Source organism: Crinia signifera, chromosome 2, assembly GCF_055691185.1.
Source record: "Crinia signifera chromosome 2, ASM5569118v1, whole genome shotgun sequence".
NCBI classification, from domain to species: domain Eukaryota; kingdom Metazoa; phylum Chordata; class Amphibia; order Anura; family Myobatrachidae; genus Crinia; species Crinia signifera.
In genome coordinates this window covers 395966199-395981087 of record NC_139218.1, presented here as the reverse complement: position 1 = coordinate 395981087, position 14889 = coordinate 395966199, and the positions used below count along the sequence as shown (strand labels likewise).

Sequence of the window (14889 nt, the reverse complement as noted above, 5' to 3'; positions counted from 1 at the left end):
ACTGTCTGAGGTATAATATATATACTGTACAGCTGGGACACCTATGGGTAGTGCTGGGCTGGTGATACACTGTCTGAGGTATAATATATATACTGTACAGCTGGGATACCTATGGATAGTGCTGGGCTGGTGATACACTGAGGTATAATATACTGTACAGCTGGGATACCTATGGATAGTGCTGGGCTGGTGATACACTGAGGTATAATATACTGTACAGCTGGGACACCTATGGGTAGTGCTGGGCTGGTGATACACTGAGGTATAATATACTGTACAGCTGGGACACCTATGGGTAGTGCTGGGCTGGTGATACACTGTCTGAGGTATAATATATATATACTGTACAGCTGGGACACCTATGGGTAGTGCTGGGCTGGTGATACACTATCTGAGGTATAATATATATACTGCACAGCTGGGACACCTATGGGTAGTGCTGGGCTGGTGATACACTATCTGAGGTATAATATATATACTGTACAGCTGGGACACCTATGGGTAGTGCTGGGCTGGTGATACACTGAGGTGTAATATACTGTACAGCTGGGACACCTATGGATAGCGCTGGGCTGGGAGCAGAGTGACCTCACACGAGGGAGTTTCCATGTGTCAGACATGTGCTGGCATGTACCTCTCTGTACAACACATAGGACCTGTGCCCCATTAGCTGTCTGGACCTCACTGGAGCAGGACACTGCCATGGTCCCACCACAGGTAAGTCCTATCTCTGCATTTATAGGGGGGTCCTCCTTAATAATCAGTTATGCCAAACAACTGCCCTGAGCAATAACAGACACTTATAGAGGCCATACAAAGCCACATTAGCTGACACCTGCTGGAGCTTCCCTGCAGCCTGGAGAGCCCAGCGGTGGTTAGGTGATTGTCTGCCAATGGGATGCGGTCATTTGGTCTAGAACATTATGGTAGACAGTCATTAGGTCGACACCATTAGGTCGACATGGGAAAAGGCCGACATGGGTCTAGGTTGCATAGGAAAAGGTCGACATGGTTCTAGGTCGACAGGTCATTAGTTTGAAAGGTCGTTAGTTCGACAGTGTCTAGGTCGACAGTCAAAAGGTTGACATGGGGTTTTTCACTGTTTTTTTGAGCCGACATGTGCCGACAGGTGGTATTTCATGCCCTACCATCCACTAGGGCATGGTGGGAGAATAAAATAGTGTGCCGAGCATAGCGAGCGCAGTGAGTGCTGAAAGGGGATGTGGTGCATTTTAAACTGTGTCCATGTCAACTGTGTTGACATTCAGGTAAAAAAACAGTGAAAAACAGCATGTCGACCTTTTCACTGTCGACCTAGACATTGTCGAACTAATGACATGTCGAACTAATGACCTTTCGACCTAGTACCATTTCGACCTTTTCCCATGTCGACCTAGACCCATGTCAACCTAATGGTGTCGACCTAATGACTGTCGACCATCATGCTGTAGACCAAATTATCCCAACCCCTGCCAATAGCGAACAGGAGAGGGTCCCGCGGTAAGACACCGGCCGCAGTACTGTTAATGGTATTCACGCCGGGGGGGGGGGGGGGGAGGGGGTAAGCGTGCACATTCGCTTACATCGTAGTGCAGGGATTTGGGTGGTGGTTATTCCCTTTTAGGTAGATTCACGCCGCACCCTGACCCAGCTGGGTCATCATGGCAATAACACGGGTGATAAGTGCGGTGTCACGGGTATCAGAGAGGCAGAGGAGAGCGCTGTAAGGATGTCGCTGATTTATTGCTACTATTCTGCAGAATTATTGTTATTTGCAACACAAACAGGAAAACATTTCCACACAGGAAGAGCGCAGGTGTTTGTATTTAATGGGCACATATTATTTATTGCTATTAGATTTTATTTATAAGGCGCTACAAGTGGTTGGCAGCACTGTACATAGGGCACACATTAGAATAATATAGGGTACACTCAAGCTATGTACACACGCTTCGTTTTGCTTTAGATTCGATGTTAGATTCTGGCATTAGATCTTCCCATTCAATTTGGCATTAGATCTGTACTTTTGCATTAGATATTGATTTCAATATCGAATTCGATTCACATTCATGGTACATTGTACACATTCAATTTACTGGATCGATTTCAATATTTCCTTGGCTGCACAGTCTATTTTTCTTTTCGATTTAGAGACATAAAATACAGAATACAGATCGAAAGTGTCCTAAATACCATTCAATGTGAATTCGATTTTGCTTCTATAAGCAAAATCTAAAACAGGGAAAAATCAAAACATGTGTACACAGCTTAACACATAGCTCCCAACTGTCCTACCTTCAACAGGAACATCCCGGCTTTTGGGCACCTTCCCATGGCCGGCAGTGTCCCGCGTCTCGCCCATGCCCCACAGCGGCAAAATTGTTGCCCACGCCGCCTTTTTTGTCAGGCCGCGCATATGTCCAGCTCCCAGGGCACTGAGAGTTGGGAGTTTTGCGAACATAAAAGTAAAGGCCCCCATACACTATTTTGGTCTTTGGGCCCGTTTTCACTCGATTCTGCGGCGATCAGGCTGAGAAATCGGGTGCAAGCGTTCCAGATAGCATGTGATATCCAATCCGAGGTGCGATCCTGCCGTCCAGGAAGGTCCCGGGTGGCTCAAGGGGGATTTGATCATATGACTCTAAGGGGAGGAGTCACATAGTGTATGGGAACCTTAACTGAGACGCAACAGAGCACAGGTGACAATTAGCAGCGCAATTCGGAGCAGTCTGCTATTTACCAGGGACAAGTTAAGTATAAGAAGGTTGACCACTATTGGTTGACAGGCGGTCGACACATGCTAGGTCGACATAGCCGAAATGTCAACACTAGCAATGTGTTGCCATGGAAAATGTCGGCATGGGTAAGGTCGACATGTGTTTTCACAGTTGCTGTATGCTGACATACGCTGACATACCTCTATGCTTCGGTTTTTGAAAAAAAATGTGAAAAACTTATGTCAACCCTTTCCATGGTGATGTCTATATACCTCATTGTAGTGGGCTACAGGACCTTCCACGCCCAGGGGGAGGAGCTAGGCCTGGGGGGGGGGGGTCACTATCCACGCCACCACTGGCTGCCTTTAGTAACCACTGTGCCCGAAGCGTGGCGGGCGAGCGTCCGTTTGGGACCCTTCTTCCGACCTTGCTCCTCCTCTCTCCTCCCCTGTGACGTCAGAAGGCCCACTACAATTTAGACATAGCCATACGGTGATGCCCCCACATAGTGTAATGCTCCCGTATACTACTCCCTCCCCCCATACATGAGTGACACCTCAGCCACACCCCCGGCTCCGCCCACCTCACTGCACGTTATGTAAAACACAGCGCGTCACGTGACCGGCGCCCTCTCTCGGGCGCGTCACACGTCCAATGGGGGGGCGTCGCACAGGAAGGAAACGCCCCCGTCACGTGACGCTCCCGCCGTTACCTCCGCCGACGTCACGCGCGACCACTCCGACATCAGAGAGCAAGATTAATGACATCATACGTGGCCGGGCGGATATCCGGCGGTAGGATCCAGACCGGGGATGTGATTCCCACACGGCATGTCCCGGAGAGCGGCAGCACAGGTACTGGGAGACGCCCTGCGCCCTGTCCTTACACACGTGACCCGCTGTTACGCCCTGTGACGTCACTGACGCCCCATTCTACACACGTGACCCGCCAGGGTACCCTGTGATATCACACCCCACTCTACACCCTGTTACACACGTGACCCGCCAGGGTACCCTGTGACACCCCATTACACCTCATTCTACACGTGGCCCACCAGGGTACCCTGTGACACCCCATTACACCTCATTCTACACCCTATTACACACGTGACCCACCAGGGTACCCTGTGACACCCCATTACACCTCATTCTACACGTGGCCCACCAGGGTACCCTGTGACACCCCATTACACCTCATTCTACACGTGGCCCACCAGGGTACCCTGTGACACCCCATTACACCTCATTCTACACGTGGCCCACCAGGGTACCCTGTGACACCCCATTACACCTCATTCTACACGTGACCCACCAGGGTACCCTGTGACACCCCATTCTACACCCTATTACACACGTGACCCACCAGGGTACCCTGTGACACCCCATTGTAAACCCTATTATACCCCTTTTACACCAAAAACCCTGGTCGGACCCTGGTCTTTGAACGCTGGAGTTTCCAGGGTCTGACCCTGCTTTATACCCCATTTACACAGCACTTCGACCTGGGTCCGACCCAGGTCTGCGCTGTTTACACTGAACCTGGGTCAGCCTGCTTTTCCCTATGGATGCCAGGGATTCCATGCTTGTTGCCAAAGAGATTACATGCCCATTACAATAGGGTGGCAATGGGCCCCCAAAGGGTACATTTTACCCCCCCCCCCCCCTTCCCCCAGGGTGCTGAGCATCTTCAAGCCGATACACCAATTGTAATATACTGAAGAAAGACGTGGTTAATGTCCACTATAAGTCAAGTAATAAAACAGTGAATTCTGCAGGGATAACACTGAGAGGAAAGGGGGGGGGGGCCTGCTGAAAATCTGGGGGTGTCAATAGTTTTCCCCCATAGTTTAGTGGGAACACTATGTATGCAGGTTACAGTGACACGCTGCCTGGTAGGGATGGACATCGGAAGCCAACCATCAAATGATGGCAGTGCTTCCACCATTGAAACTTTCGATGCGATGGTAACTAACCATCGAATCAAAAGTATTCGATGGTGAAAACTAGTTATATGACTAGTGCATGCGCAAAAGCCTGTATTGCCATTTGTAAGGTAGTAATTAAATTTGGTGGCAGGGCCCAGGCTCTGAGCAACATATTACTTTATCATTGGACATTGTGTGTATAATATACATATATAATATTCACACAATGCCCAATGATGAAGTAGTATAATAATTGTGTACACATTATTAACACTTTAACAGCAAGTAATCAAAATGTAATAAACTTAGATAAATTGTAAACTAACTCGTTTTAGGTTTCACTATTTTTCCAGATAGGAAAATGTCTATTTATTAAGGCAAGTGTAACTACACACACACACAAATAAGGGAGATGATGGTATAGTGGTCATCACATCATTTATATGGTGAGATAAATATTGCAATGAGCAGGGCTGGCTCTACCATTAGGCAGCTGCCTAGGGTGCCAGGATCTGTGGGGGCACCACTAATAATGCTACACACTAGGCGATTCTAGCTTCCATCGTCAGCTATATGGTCGCTCAGTGACCATATTGCCGGTGATACCTAGCGACCTTCGCCGTGTGTGCGCTCCCACCACAGCCCAGCGACGGTCGCTGGTCGCAGGAACTTGCTAGAATCACTGGTCCCCAGTAAAATACTGATAACCAGCAATTCGGTCACTGAGCGACCAATCGCTAGCGACAAGGTCACGTAATATAAAAAATAGTTCACTATATATAAAAACAGTTAAGGTGCCCCTACACTGAGGCGATTTGGTCCGATTGTGGCCAATTGCGACCAATCGACCCCTTAAATCGGACCAAATCGCCTCTCCCTGACATGCTGTTGGGTCCCGTGCACATCGGACCCGACCAGGTGCTCAGACCGGCAGGCAGCCACCCGTTCCTCCTGGCGGTGAGGCGGGTGAGAAGCAGGGATGCATGCAATCTATCACAACGGATCGCATGCGTTCCTGCCGCCGGGAAGGTCCCTGCAGCCTGCAGGCTGTCCTGTGTCCGTACACTGCTGTGAGACGTCACAGCAGTGTATGGGCACCTTTATCCTGGTTCATTCCACTGGTACCCCAGGACTGTGTATATTGTTCCTCACTATCTCACTATATTCACAGAAACAGACAATCTCTGACCAACACTTCACTGATGATCATATAGTGGTTGCTGCCTGGTAATACTAATGCAGTATATTAATGTGTTGTATGTGACTGACATTCACAAATATCTGTAGCTAGTTGTATTGTGTACCTATTATTATTATTGTAGCTTGCCTGAGCTGGTATAACATTCAGTGACGTCTCCTCCTCTCTGAATCCTCCAGAGCTCAGTGTGTCTGTGAAATTTGCTGCTGTTTGAGTGACTGGTGCTGCAGGGTGAGGTTTGTGCTCTGATTGGCTCTCTGAGTCAGGGAGAGCCAATCAGAACTAGCAGTGGGCCCTGTTGCCTAGCAGCTACAGCAACCATAGAGAGGGAGAGGGAGGGAAGCAGAGAGAAAGTCAGACAGCCTCCAACGAACCTAGGAAGTTTCCCTGACACAGACACAGCAGCCAGGGGAGGCATAGCTTTTGGGAATTACAAAAAATAAGCCACCATCGGTACACCATCGAATGATTAGCATTCGATGGTGACAAACATCGGAAGGTCACCATTAAATGGTAAAAACACTAACATCGAAAGAAAAACATCGATGTTTCCGAAACATCGACCATCGATGTCCATCCCTACTGCCTGGCCAGTGGGGAAAGTGCACAGCACAGAGAGCATGAAGAACTTGCAGCTGCTTTTTGCAGCGTGGTCAACTCTTTCAGGTCCCCCACTCCTTAAGCTGAAACGCCGCTAAGGCTCAGCTGCGTGTCAGGCTGTCAGCACTGCGGGGTGGGCAGCTCTCCCGAGCGGATCGGAGCAAACTACCTGTGCCCCACTCCCTACTCACAGCGTACGGCTGGAGCTGGCTGGCTGTGTTCAGTGGCTGCTCGGCGCTGTCTCCCTGCTCTGCCGCCAGCCTCCACCATGGACCACGGAGCCTCCCGCCTTCACTTCCATCTGTCACTGCAAGTACCTCCCCCTACCCCCTGATTGGGCAGCGGCTACTCGGATGCAGCCCCCCTGACTGCCCGTTCTGCTTGTATGTCCCAACCCGCAGCGGGACCATTTACACCGGCCTCTACACGGGTCCTAACCGTGTTCTACCCAGGTCAGGACCTGGGTAGAGGACCCGTGTAAATGGACACGGGTTGACCCCATTTACACCGCCGGTGATCCGGGTCTGACCCGCCGCTGACCCGGATTTTTCGGCGGTGTAAAAGGGGTATTACACACGTCACCCGCGAGGGTACCCTGTGACACCCCATGACACCCCATTACACCTCATTCTACACCCGATTACACACCTGACCCACCAGGGTACCCTGTGATACCCCAACATCACATCACTCCCATTCTACATTCTATTACACATGTGACACACCAGGGTACCCTGTGACATCACATCACACCTCATTCTACACCCTATTACACACGTCACCTGCTAGGGTACTCTGTGACACCCCATTACTCCCTGTGACATCACATCACACCCCATTCTACACCCTCTTACACACGTGACCCGCCAGTGTACTCCGTGACACCCCATTCCCATTACACACTGCAGCATCACGTTGCACCCCATTCTACCCCCTGTTACACACGTGACCCACCAGGGTACCCTGTGACACCCCATTACACCCTGTAACACCATGTTACACCCCATTACACATGTGATCTGCTTTGGTAACATGTGGCACCCTGTAACAGTACATCACACCAAATACAACACCCTATTACACACATGATCTGCCAGTGTAGCATGTGACACCCTGTAATGTTACATCACACTGTAACTGTATACACTCTGTATACCTTTGTAGCACCATGTACATATAAGCCAGTAGTGATACATATTCTATATGCACAGCTCCCATCACACATCTGCTGGGGACAAAGTGACTGACGCTGGTTACAGATCAGGGTGCTTTGGTCCTGTGTCTTCCCGGTTCTGCGCCCAGCAACATCCTCTGTGCGTACACTGTGAATTCTGTAAAATACCAATATTCACATACGGCTGTAGTGGGTTTACGTGGTAATACTAAGGTGGAACATGACAAGTGACAGAGACCCCACTTACACCTATGAAACTCACGTTGTGCAGTATTTTGCTTCCGTTGCCTCTGGTGATGTGTATAGCCATCTGTCAAATGTTACCATAGAGGACTCATGTTATCTGCCACATGCTGTGTCTTATAGGTGGCTGGTGCTGTGTCTTATAGGAGGCTGGTGGCAGGGGCTGTGTCTTTTAGGGGGCTGGCGGCAGGGTCTGTGTCTTGTAGGGGGCTGGCGGCAGGGGCTGTGCCTTATAGCGGGCTGGGGCTTCCAGCAGGGGCTGTGTCTCTTAGGGGGCTGGCGGCAGGGGCTGTGCTTTATAGCAGACTGGGGCTTCCGGCAGGGGCTGTGTCTTATAGTGGGCTGGAGTTCCTGGCAGGGGTCGTGTCTTGTAGGGGGCTGGTGGCAGGGGCTGTGTCTTATAGGAGGTTTGGACTGGTGGCAGGGGCTGTGTCTTGTAGGGGGCTGGCAACAGGGTCTGTGTCTCATAGGAGGCTGGTGGCAGGGGCTGTGTCTTGTAGGGGGCTGGCGGCAGGGGCTGTGTCTTGTAGGGGGCCGGGGCTGCCGGCAGGGGCTGTGTCTTGTAGGGGGCTGGGGCTGCATCTTATAGGAGGCTTGGACTGGTGGCATGGGCTGTGTCTTGTAGGGGGCTGGCGGAAGGGGCTGTGCCCTATAGTGGACTGAGGCTGCCGAAAGGGTACATGTCTTGTAGGGGGCTGTCGGCAGGGGCCGTTTCTTGTAGTGGGCTGGTGGCAGGGGCTGTTTCTTATAGGAGGCTTGGACTGGTGGCAGGGGTCGTGTCTTGTAGGGGGCTGGCAGCAGGGGCTGTGCCTTTATAGTGGGCTGGAGTTCCTGGCAGGTGCCGTGTCTTGTAGGGGGCTGGCGGCAGGGGCTGTGTTTTATAGTGGGCTGGACTGCTGGCAGGGGCCGTGTCTTGTATGGGGCTGGCGGCAGGGGCTGTGTCTTATAGTGGGCTGGAGCTACCGGCAGGGGCCGTGTCTTGTAGGGGGCTGGCGGCAGGGGATGTGTCTTTTTTAGGAGGCTTGGACTGGTGGCAGGGGCTGTGTCTTGTAGGGGGGCTGGCAACAGGGGCTGTGTCTTATAGTGGGCTTGAGCTACCGGCAGGGGCCGTGTCTTGTAGGGGGCTGGCGGCAGGGGATGTGTCTTATAGGAGGCTTGGACTGGCGGCAGGGGCTGTGTCTTATAGTGGGCTGGAGCTGCCGGCAGGGGCCGTGTCTTGTAGGGTGCTGGCTGCAGGGTCTGTGTCTTATAGGAGGCTGGTGGCAGGGGCTGTGTCTTGTAGGGAGCTGCCGGCAGGGGCCGTGTCTTGTAGGGGGCTGGCAGTTTGTTATCATCTGATATCTTTGATGTACAGGCTCACACAGAATAACTGCTGTGTACCAGATTGTGTAGGAGAAATCTTGTTCCTAGCATTTAAATTGTGAGCTCTTCGTCTGCACGGATAATATCGGCTGCGTTATCCTCTCACTATAGTAAATATCACACTTCTCTCCTCGTGGAATCATTGTTCCGCCTGTCACTGACGTTTATAGGGAAATGGTGATCCGGCGCCGGAGAGAGTTCCTGATCAGATGAGTCAGAGGCGGCTGGTAGAGGACGTGGCGGGGGGGAGCAGGGACACGGATGACAAATCCGCCATAAAGCTGTGCCATGTCACGGTAAGTCACCTGTTACTTGGACAAATGTGAATTTCGCAGCGCTGCGTGTGGACCTGAATAAGGTCCTACGGTTCCAGGAAACGGCTGCGTAAGCGAATATGTATGCGGCTAAGATGCAGATAAAGTGGACAATTCATAATGGAGGCCAGGCGTTTCTTTTAGGATTGTACGAGGACACAGCTATATGACGGACTCTGGACTCTATGTCCATCTAGCCGTGAGGCACAGAGCTCAGTAATACAGTAGGCGTATAAGGGGCCTAATGTCGGACGTGTGGGTTTGTTGTATGCACCCGAACGCTCTCTAACTTCACCATCTTCTCCCCAGCACCCGCAACCCCTCTCGGACTCTGAGAATGAGGAACCGGCGACCAGGAGATCCCTTCACAGATCGGCTTTCGTCTCGAAGAACAACACAAACTGCTTTACATGGTAATGCGGCCCCCGCGCAAACTCTACGGCGGCGCTGGGCTTCCTCGTGCACACCGTCGGGGCAGGCACCAGGCTCTTTTAGCGGGATGCTGCTAAAACGGGTGCCGGACAGCTCCGTGACAGTCGGGATTCCGACAGGCATTACTCCGACGTCGGAATCCCGACTGCTCCCTCGTTGGGGGTCCACAGATGGAGAATAAAATAGGTGGCGAGCGCAGCGAGCCCACAAGGGGCTTCATTGCGCTCCCCCCGCTGTGCAGTCGGGATTCCGACGTCTGAGTAATGACTGTCGGTGAAATATACCACACCCGCTAAAACAGCCTAGCGGGAACACTGTATGTGAGAGAAGGAAGGCGTATCATTGGGGAAGCTTTTACACTGTGCACACCGGGCTTCCTCTGCGCTGACAGAATCTGTAGAGAACCAGATAAGTATAAATAGGGCAATGCGGAGGGGATTGCCCGCAGTTGCGTACCCATGGAAGCACAGGGCGAGGCCGCCCAGATTCTAAAGGGTAACAAAAGGCATGGTAAATGCTATTCACAATGTTAGTACATAGGGGAAACCATCATATACAGAATTCACATTTTATTGCCCGTCGCTATGTCCTCTGTTGCCGGGCATCGCCCCAGCCATATGTCTTGCTGTACTACGTGTGTTCTCAGATGCCCCTCTCTTCTCGGTCCTTAGGAGCCTTCAGTCCAAGTTGGAGCGCAGTCAGAGCTGCAGCGAGACAATCAGCGAAGGCTTACCACTGGGGCGACGGAGATCCTCGCAGCTTCAAAAAGCCAAGGTGAAAGCACATGAAGTTGCACCCTATGTACAAATTGCACCCCAGAGTGTCGAATATAATAATATAATACCTTTGTCCCCCCCCACAGGCTCCCTTTAGTTGCAGCTCAGCTGGCTTCCTTGGCATCCTGCTATCTACAGAGAACAACCGCTCCTTCTCTGCTCCCGTCCTTACATCTGAGAAATGTCTCCCGATCAACTCCCTCAACTCGTTCACGCCGCTGCATAAGCCGGAGAGATCGGTCAGTCCCGAGAGCAACGACAGCATCTCGGAGGAGCTTAATCACTTCAAGCCAATCGTCTGCTCCCCTTGCACCCCTCCTAAAAGACTCCCAGATGGTCGAGTCCAAAGTCCCGTCATCATCAAATCCACTCCCAGGAACCTGCGGCGGAACCTGCAGAAGCCCACCAGCTACGAGGCCAGCCCCGTCATTCTGAAAAAATGGGAGCAGGTCTTCCGGGACCGTCAAATGAAGAGGACTTTATCCAAAGGCACTCTGACTGTGTCGGCTGATGATAGCGTGCCGGTAAAAAATAAAGTCCCCGCCAGCGATGAGGTGACTGTCCGCCAGACCAAGTTCAGTGGCCTAAATGTTATTGGAGATGTTGAGCTGTTGCCTTCCTCCAGTAAGGAGGAAGCCGTGCGCATACCTCGTGACCCAAGGGGTCAGCCCCGCCCCTGCAGTGATTGTTTCCAGGGCAAAGGTCCGCACCATGAGCCAATTGCAATGAACTTTCATGATGCCAGTGCCAACGCGCATGCTGGAGCCAAGACCAGGTTGGCATCGCGGCTAACATCCAGCAAAAAGACAATCGCTCAATGCACGTGCTTGGTAGCAAAACCCATTAAGCCGGCTTTGAAGCGCGGGCACAAAAAGAAGATGCAGCCCGTCAGCCTGCAGAACGGCTCTGCCGAAAAAATCAGCCCGGCCTTCCCGCAGCGCAGAGGGCAAAAGAGACGCTGTAAAACCAAGCACTTAGAACAGAATGGCTCCTTCAAGCGGCTGCGGGTCACGGTGAAGGGCAGCTGCGGCCAGGGCGGCTTCGAGAGGCTTTGGCGGGAGGCGGAAAAGAAGCTTCACCAGGAGGAGGAAGATCAAAAACTTGCTTTAAAACTTCAGCAGATGTACGACAAGGAGAGCCGCATGGTCAAACGCTGTAAGGAGGGGAGAGACGAATACCACTTGCGTTCCAAAAACGCAGCTGGCGCAAACTAGTGTTTTGTCTTTTCTAGACTGAAAAATATCCAAAATGTCTATGATCAGATAATTTTTTTTTTCTTTCATCTTTATTTTGGACAATGAAAATAGATGGTAATGACTTGGTGTAACGTATAAAACCAGATGGCTCTTCCAAAAACGAGACTACCTGAGCCCTACAGTTAGTAATCATGTATCTTATTGCTCAGTACCAAGGCCTATTGCCCTGACATTTGCTTACATTATATCTGACAGCCGCTGTCTTTCCTGATGCATCTTGGTCCTGTCTCACTTCACAAGGGCTTTACATTACTATGCAGTGTTTGTGCGAATCACTTGGTGAAACGCGTTTCTACTATAGTCCTCTTTGCTGTAGGGAATACCTTCCTCTAATGACGCTGCCAGGTTGGTCTGTCAGGTGTATATGATTGTAGGATATAGCTTCGCTCTACTGTTCATGCTTTCAGTACAGGACACATTGCGGTCTCTTAAACAGCTGCTGAACCTTAAATACATGTTGCCATAATACGAAACTCTAAATTTGTTAAATATCAATATGCAAATACAGAGGTCCCCCCCCCCGTTCCTCAGTTGAGTGTTGGAGATTGGTTTCCGTTATCTGACTGCAGTGTTTGTCCTCAGATGGGAGGTCCGCTCAGCCTAAGCCCCCCCATCTGCGGGGCCCAACTATAGAAGATACCTCTTGTCTCTCATATAAAGCATCTTGGAGGATTCTATTCTTTATTCTGTGAATGTATATCAAATACCTCAGTAATTCTGCTGTGTGCCATTAGTATTTCCAGATTCAGAGCATTATTCCGCACCTTGATAAATGCGGTAGGAAGATGACCATCTAATGCCATCTCCTAGACGACAAATAATATTAATTTGCCTTATCTGCTTTCATTAAAAAACATGTTCAAACATTTAAATAATATCCTATATGTGTCTCCAGTCTCCACTTGTCCACCCCCCTGGCCCTCTTTCACACCCCCAGCGGCCCTCCATAAACGCCAAAGATCGGGTGCTCGTAATTTGCTGACGAGGTGTCAGTTACAGGCTCTCTGTCTAATTGAAGCCATTAGCATGATATAAAAATACAGTTTGGGGTAAGATCTAACACAGGAGAAAATACTGGCCCATTAGAGTGTATTGTACTCACTGCGAGTGCGTGCTGATCTGCGTCCTATAGATGCGTAAAGGTGCCCATACACGCTACAATTATTTTATACAATATCACATCTCTGTTTTGCAATGAGATGTAATATTGTATACAATAATTGTAACGTGTATGGGCAACTTTAGAAATGCATCAGTTTGACTTTTATAAGCATCTAAGATCCACATTAAGGTGGCTTCTCGGAGACCTGGTAAAAGTCTCAGAGATGGACATATTCTGTATACATTAGAGCAGTGGTTCTCAAACTCGGTCCTCAGGACCCCACACCGTTCACATTTTCCAGGTCCAGGTCACCCGGAAATCATTACTGACCAACACATTTTAAAATATCCCCAGGTGGAGCTAATTATTTCACTTGATTCTATGAGGAGACCTGTAAAACATGCACAGTGAGGGGTCCTGAGGACCGACTTTGAGAACCTGTTCGCTAGAACTTGTACGCAACTCAAAATACAGACGTTCTTAATGGCAAATCCCCAAATCTGGGTTTATACGGCCTCTTCCTCCTCATAGGTATTGTAATATTAATAACACTGATTATAATGCACTGGTTCCCAGAATTGTCCCTCCAACACCCAATAGTCCATATTTTAAGGATAGCCCTGCTTGCACACAGATTGTATCATCCAGTGGTTGTCAAACTCGGTCCTCAGGACCCCACACAGCGCACGTTTTCCAGGTCACAGAATTTAAAAGGTCCACAGGTGGAGCTAATTATTTCACTTGTGATTCTGTGAGGAGACCTGGGAAACCTGCACTGTGTGGGTTCCTGGCGACCGAGTTTGAGAACCTGTGGTATAATCAGTCAGCATATGGGAACGCCCAGCGTTTCATGTGTGTTCCCACGAGAATGCTGGGTGTTCTCAGGCTAATGAGGCCGTGACGGACATGCGGGGTCGGGTAGCTGACATCACTGCCGGCACTGTGTTGAGCGGGCAGTATCTGATGGACTCGCAAGGCTGCAAATTTCACATCCTTGCGAGTCAATCAGAATAAGGTCCTTAATGTTTTGATTATCGCAAATGAAGTGAATTCAGCTGAGACATTTCCACATCCTGCCCAGACAGCGAATGTACCTGCCGCAGCGTATACCAGCCCGTACTCCCCAACCTTTCACCAGCACCGTTACATGCCCCATACTGTGTGTGCTCCATTCAACCATAAGTAATGACAGTTATATCAGAACGAAAAAATAAATATTTTACTATGTAAAACGATTTAAATATCAGTTGGTCTATTAGACGGTTCCTAAGCTCGCACCCCCCACAATACACACACTCCTGGCGCAAGCGGTTGACAGTCACCGTACAACCGGGTCACAAGGGCACTGCTTAGCGCAGATGGCTGATGTCACCCTGTGGGCTTCAGAAAGCCTTAAGCTGTTGGATCCTAATGTTGTGAAATACCGTATATCATTGTATAACTAATATCTACAGTGCTCTATGCTAATGGTGCAAACGTTATATAACTCTAGCACCATTCATGGAATATGTCTGATGACGGAAGGTTGGGCGGTCACTGTACAGTGACCGTACTGTATGTATGTAAGCCGGTAACTGACCGCCTCCTGTCTGCAGCCGATTAATCGGAACATGGTTCCCATATTGCCGAATTAAGTATTGATCATATTTTAGTTGGGGTTATACAGTGGAGCTTCATTGCCTTAACTTGTACAGAGGGTGTGGGTGACATGAGAGGGACTCGGAATGTGCATTTACCCGATGTAAATAAACTCTTCTGGATTGGTTCTGTACCTCTGATATGTGTGTCCTG

At 50.2% G+C, this 14889-nt stretch overlaps 2 protein-coding genes across 3 annotated transcripts in view; one reads left to right on the top strand and one right to left on the bottom strand.

The window, feature by feature from the left end:
- The window catches only part of CHRDL2 (chordin like 2), a 113168-nt gene extending 110424 nt beyond the window's left edge, over positions 1-2744 (bottom strand). Inside the window, exon 1 of the mRNA XM_083170506.1 lies at positions 2296-2744. Within this exon, the coding sequence (XP_083026632.1) occupies positions 2296-2479 (184 nt within the window). The 5' untranslated portion in view covers positions 2480-2744. The remainder of the gene's footprint in view (positions 1-2295) is intronic.
- A 612-nt stretch (positions 2745-3356) lies between these two features.
- RNF169 (ring finger protein 169) lies at positions 3357-14869 on the top strand. Of its 2 annotated transcripts, XM_083170499.1 has the most exons (5): positions 3359-3571; positions 9389-9514; positions 9842-9945; positions 10636-10738; positions 10827-14869. In XM_083170499.1, exons 1-5 carry the CDS (start codon positions 3548-3550, stop codon positions 11952-11954), a joined length of 1485 nt encoding a protein of 494 aa, XP_083026625.1. In that variant the 5' UTR covers positions 3359-3547; the 3' UTR covers positions 11955-14869. The 2 variants fall into 2 exon arrangements, with proteins under 2 accessions (XP_083026626.1, XP_083026625.1); XM_083170500.1 differs by lacking the exon at positions 9389-9514 and having other exon boundaries at positions 3357-3571.
- Positions 14870-14889: the final 20 nt, after the last annotated feature.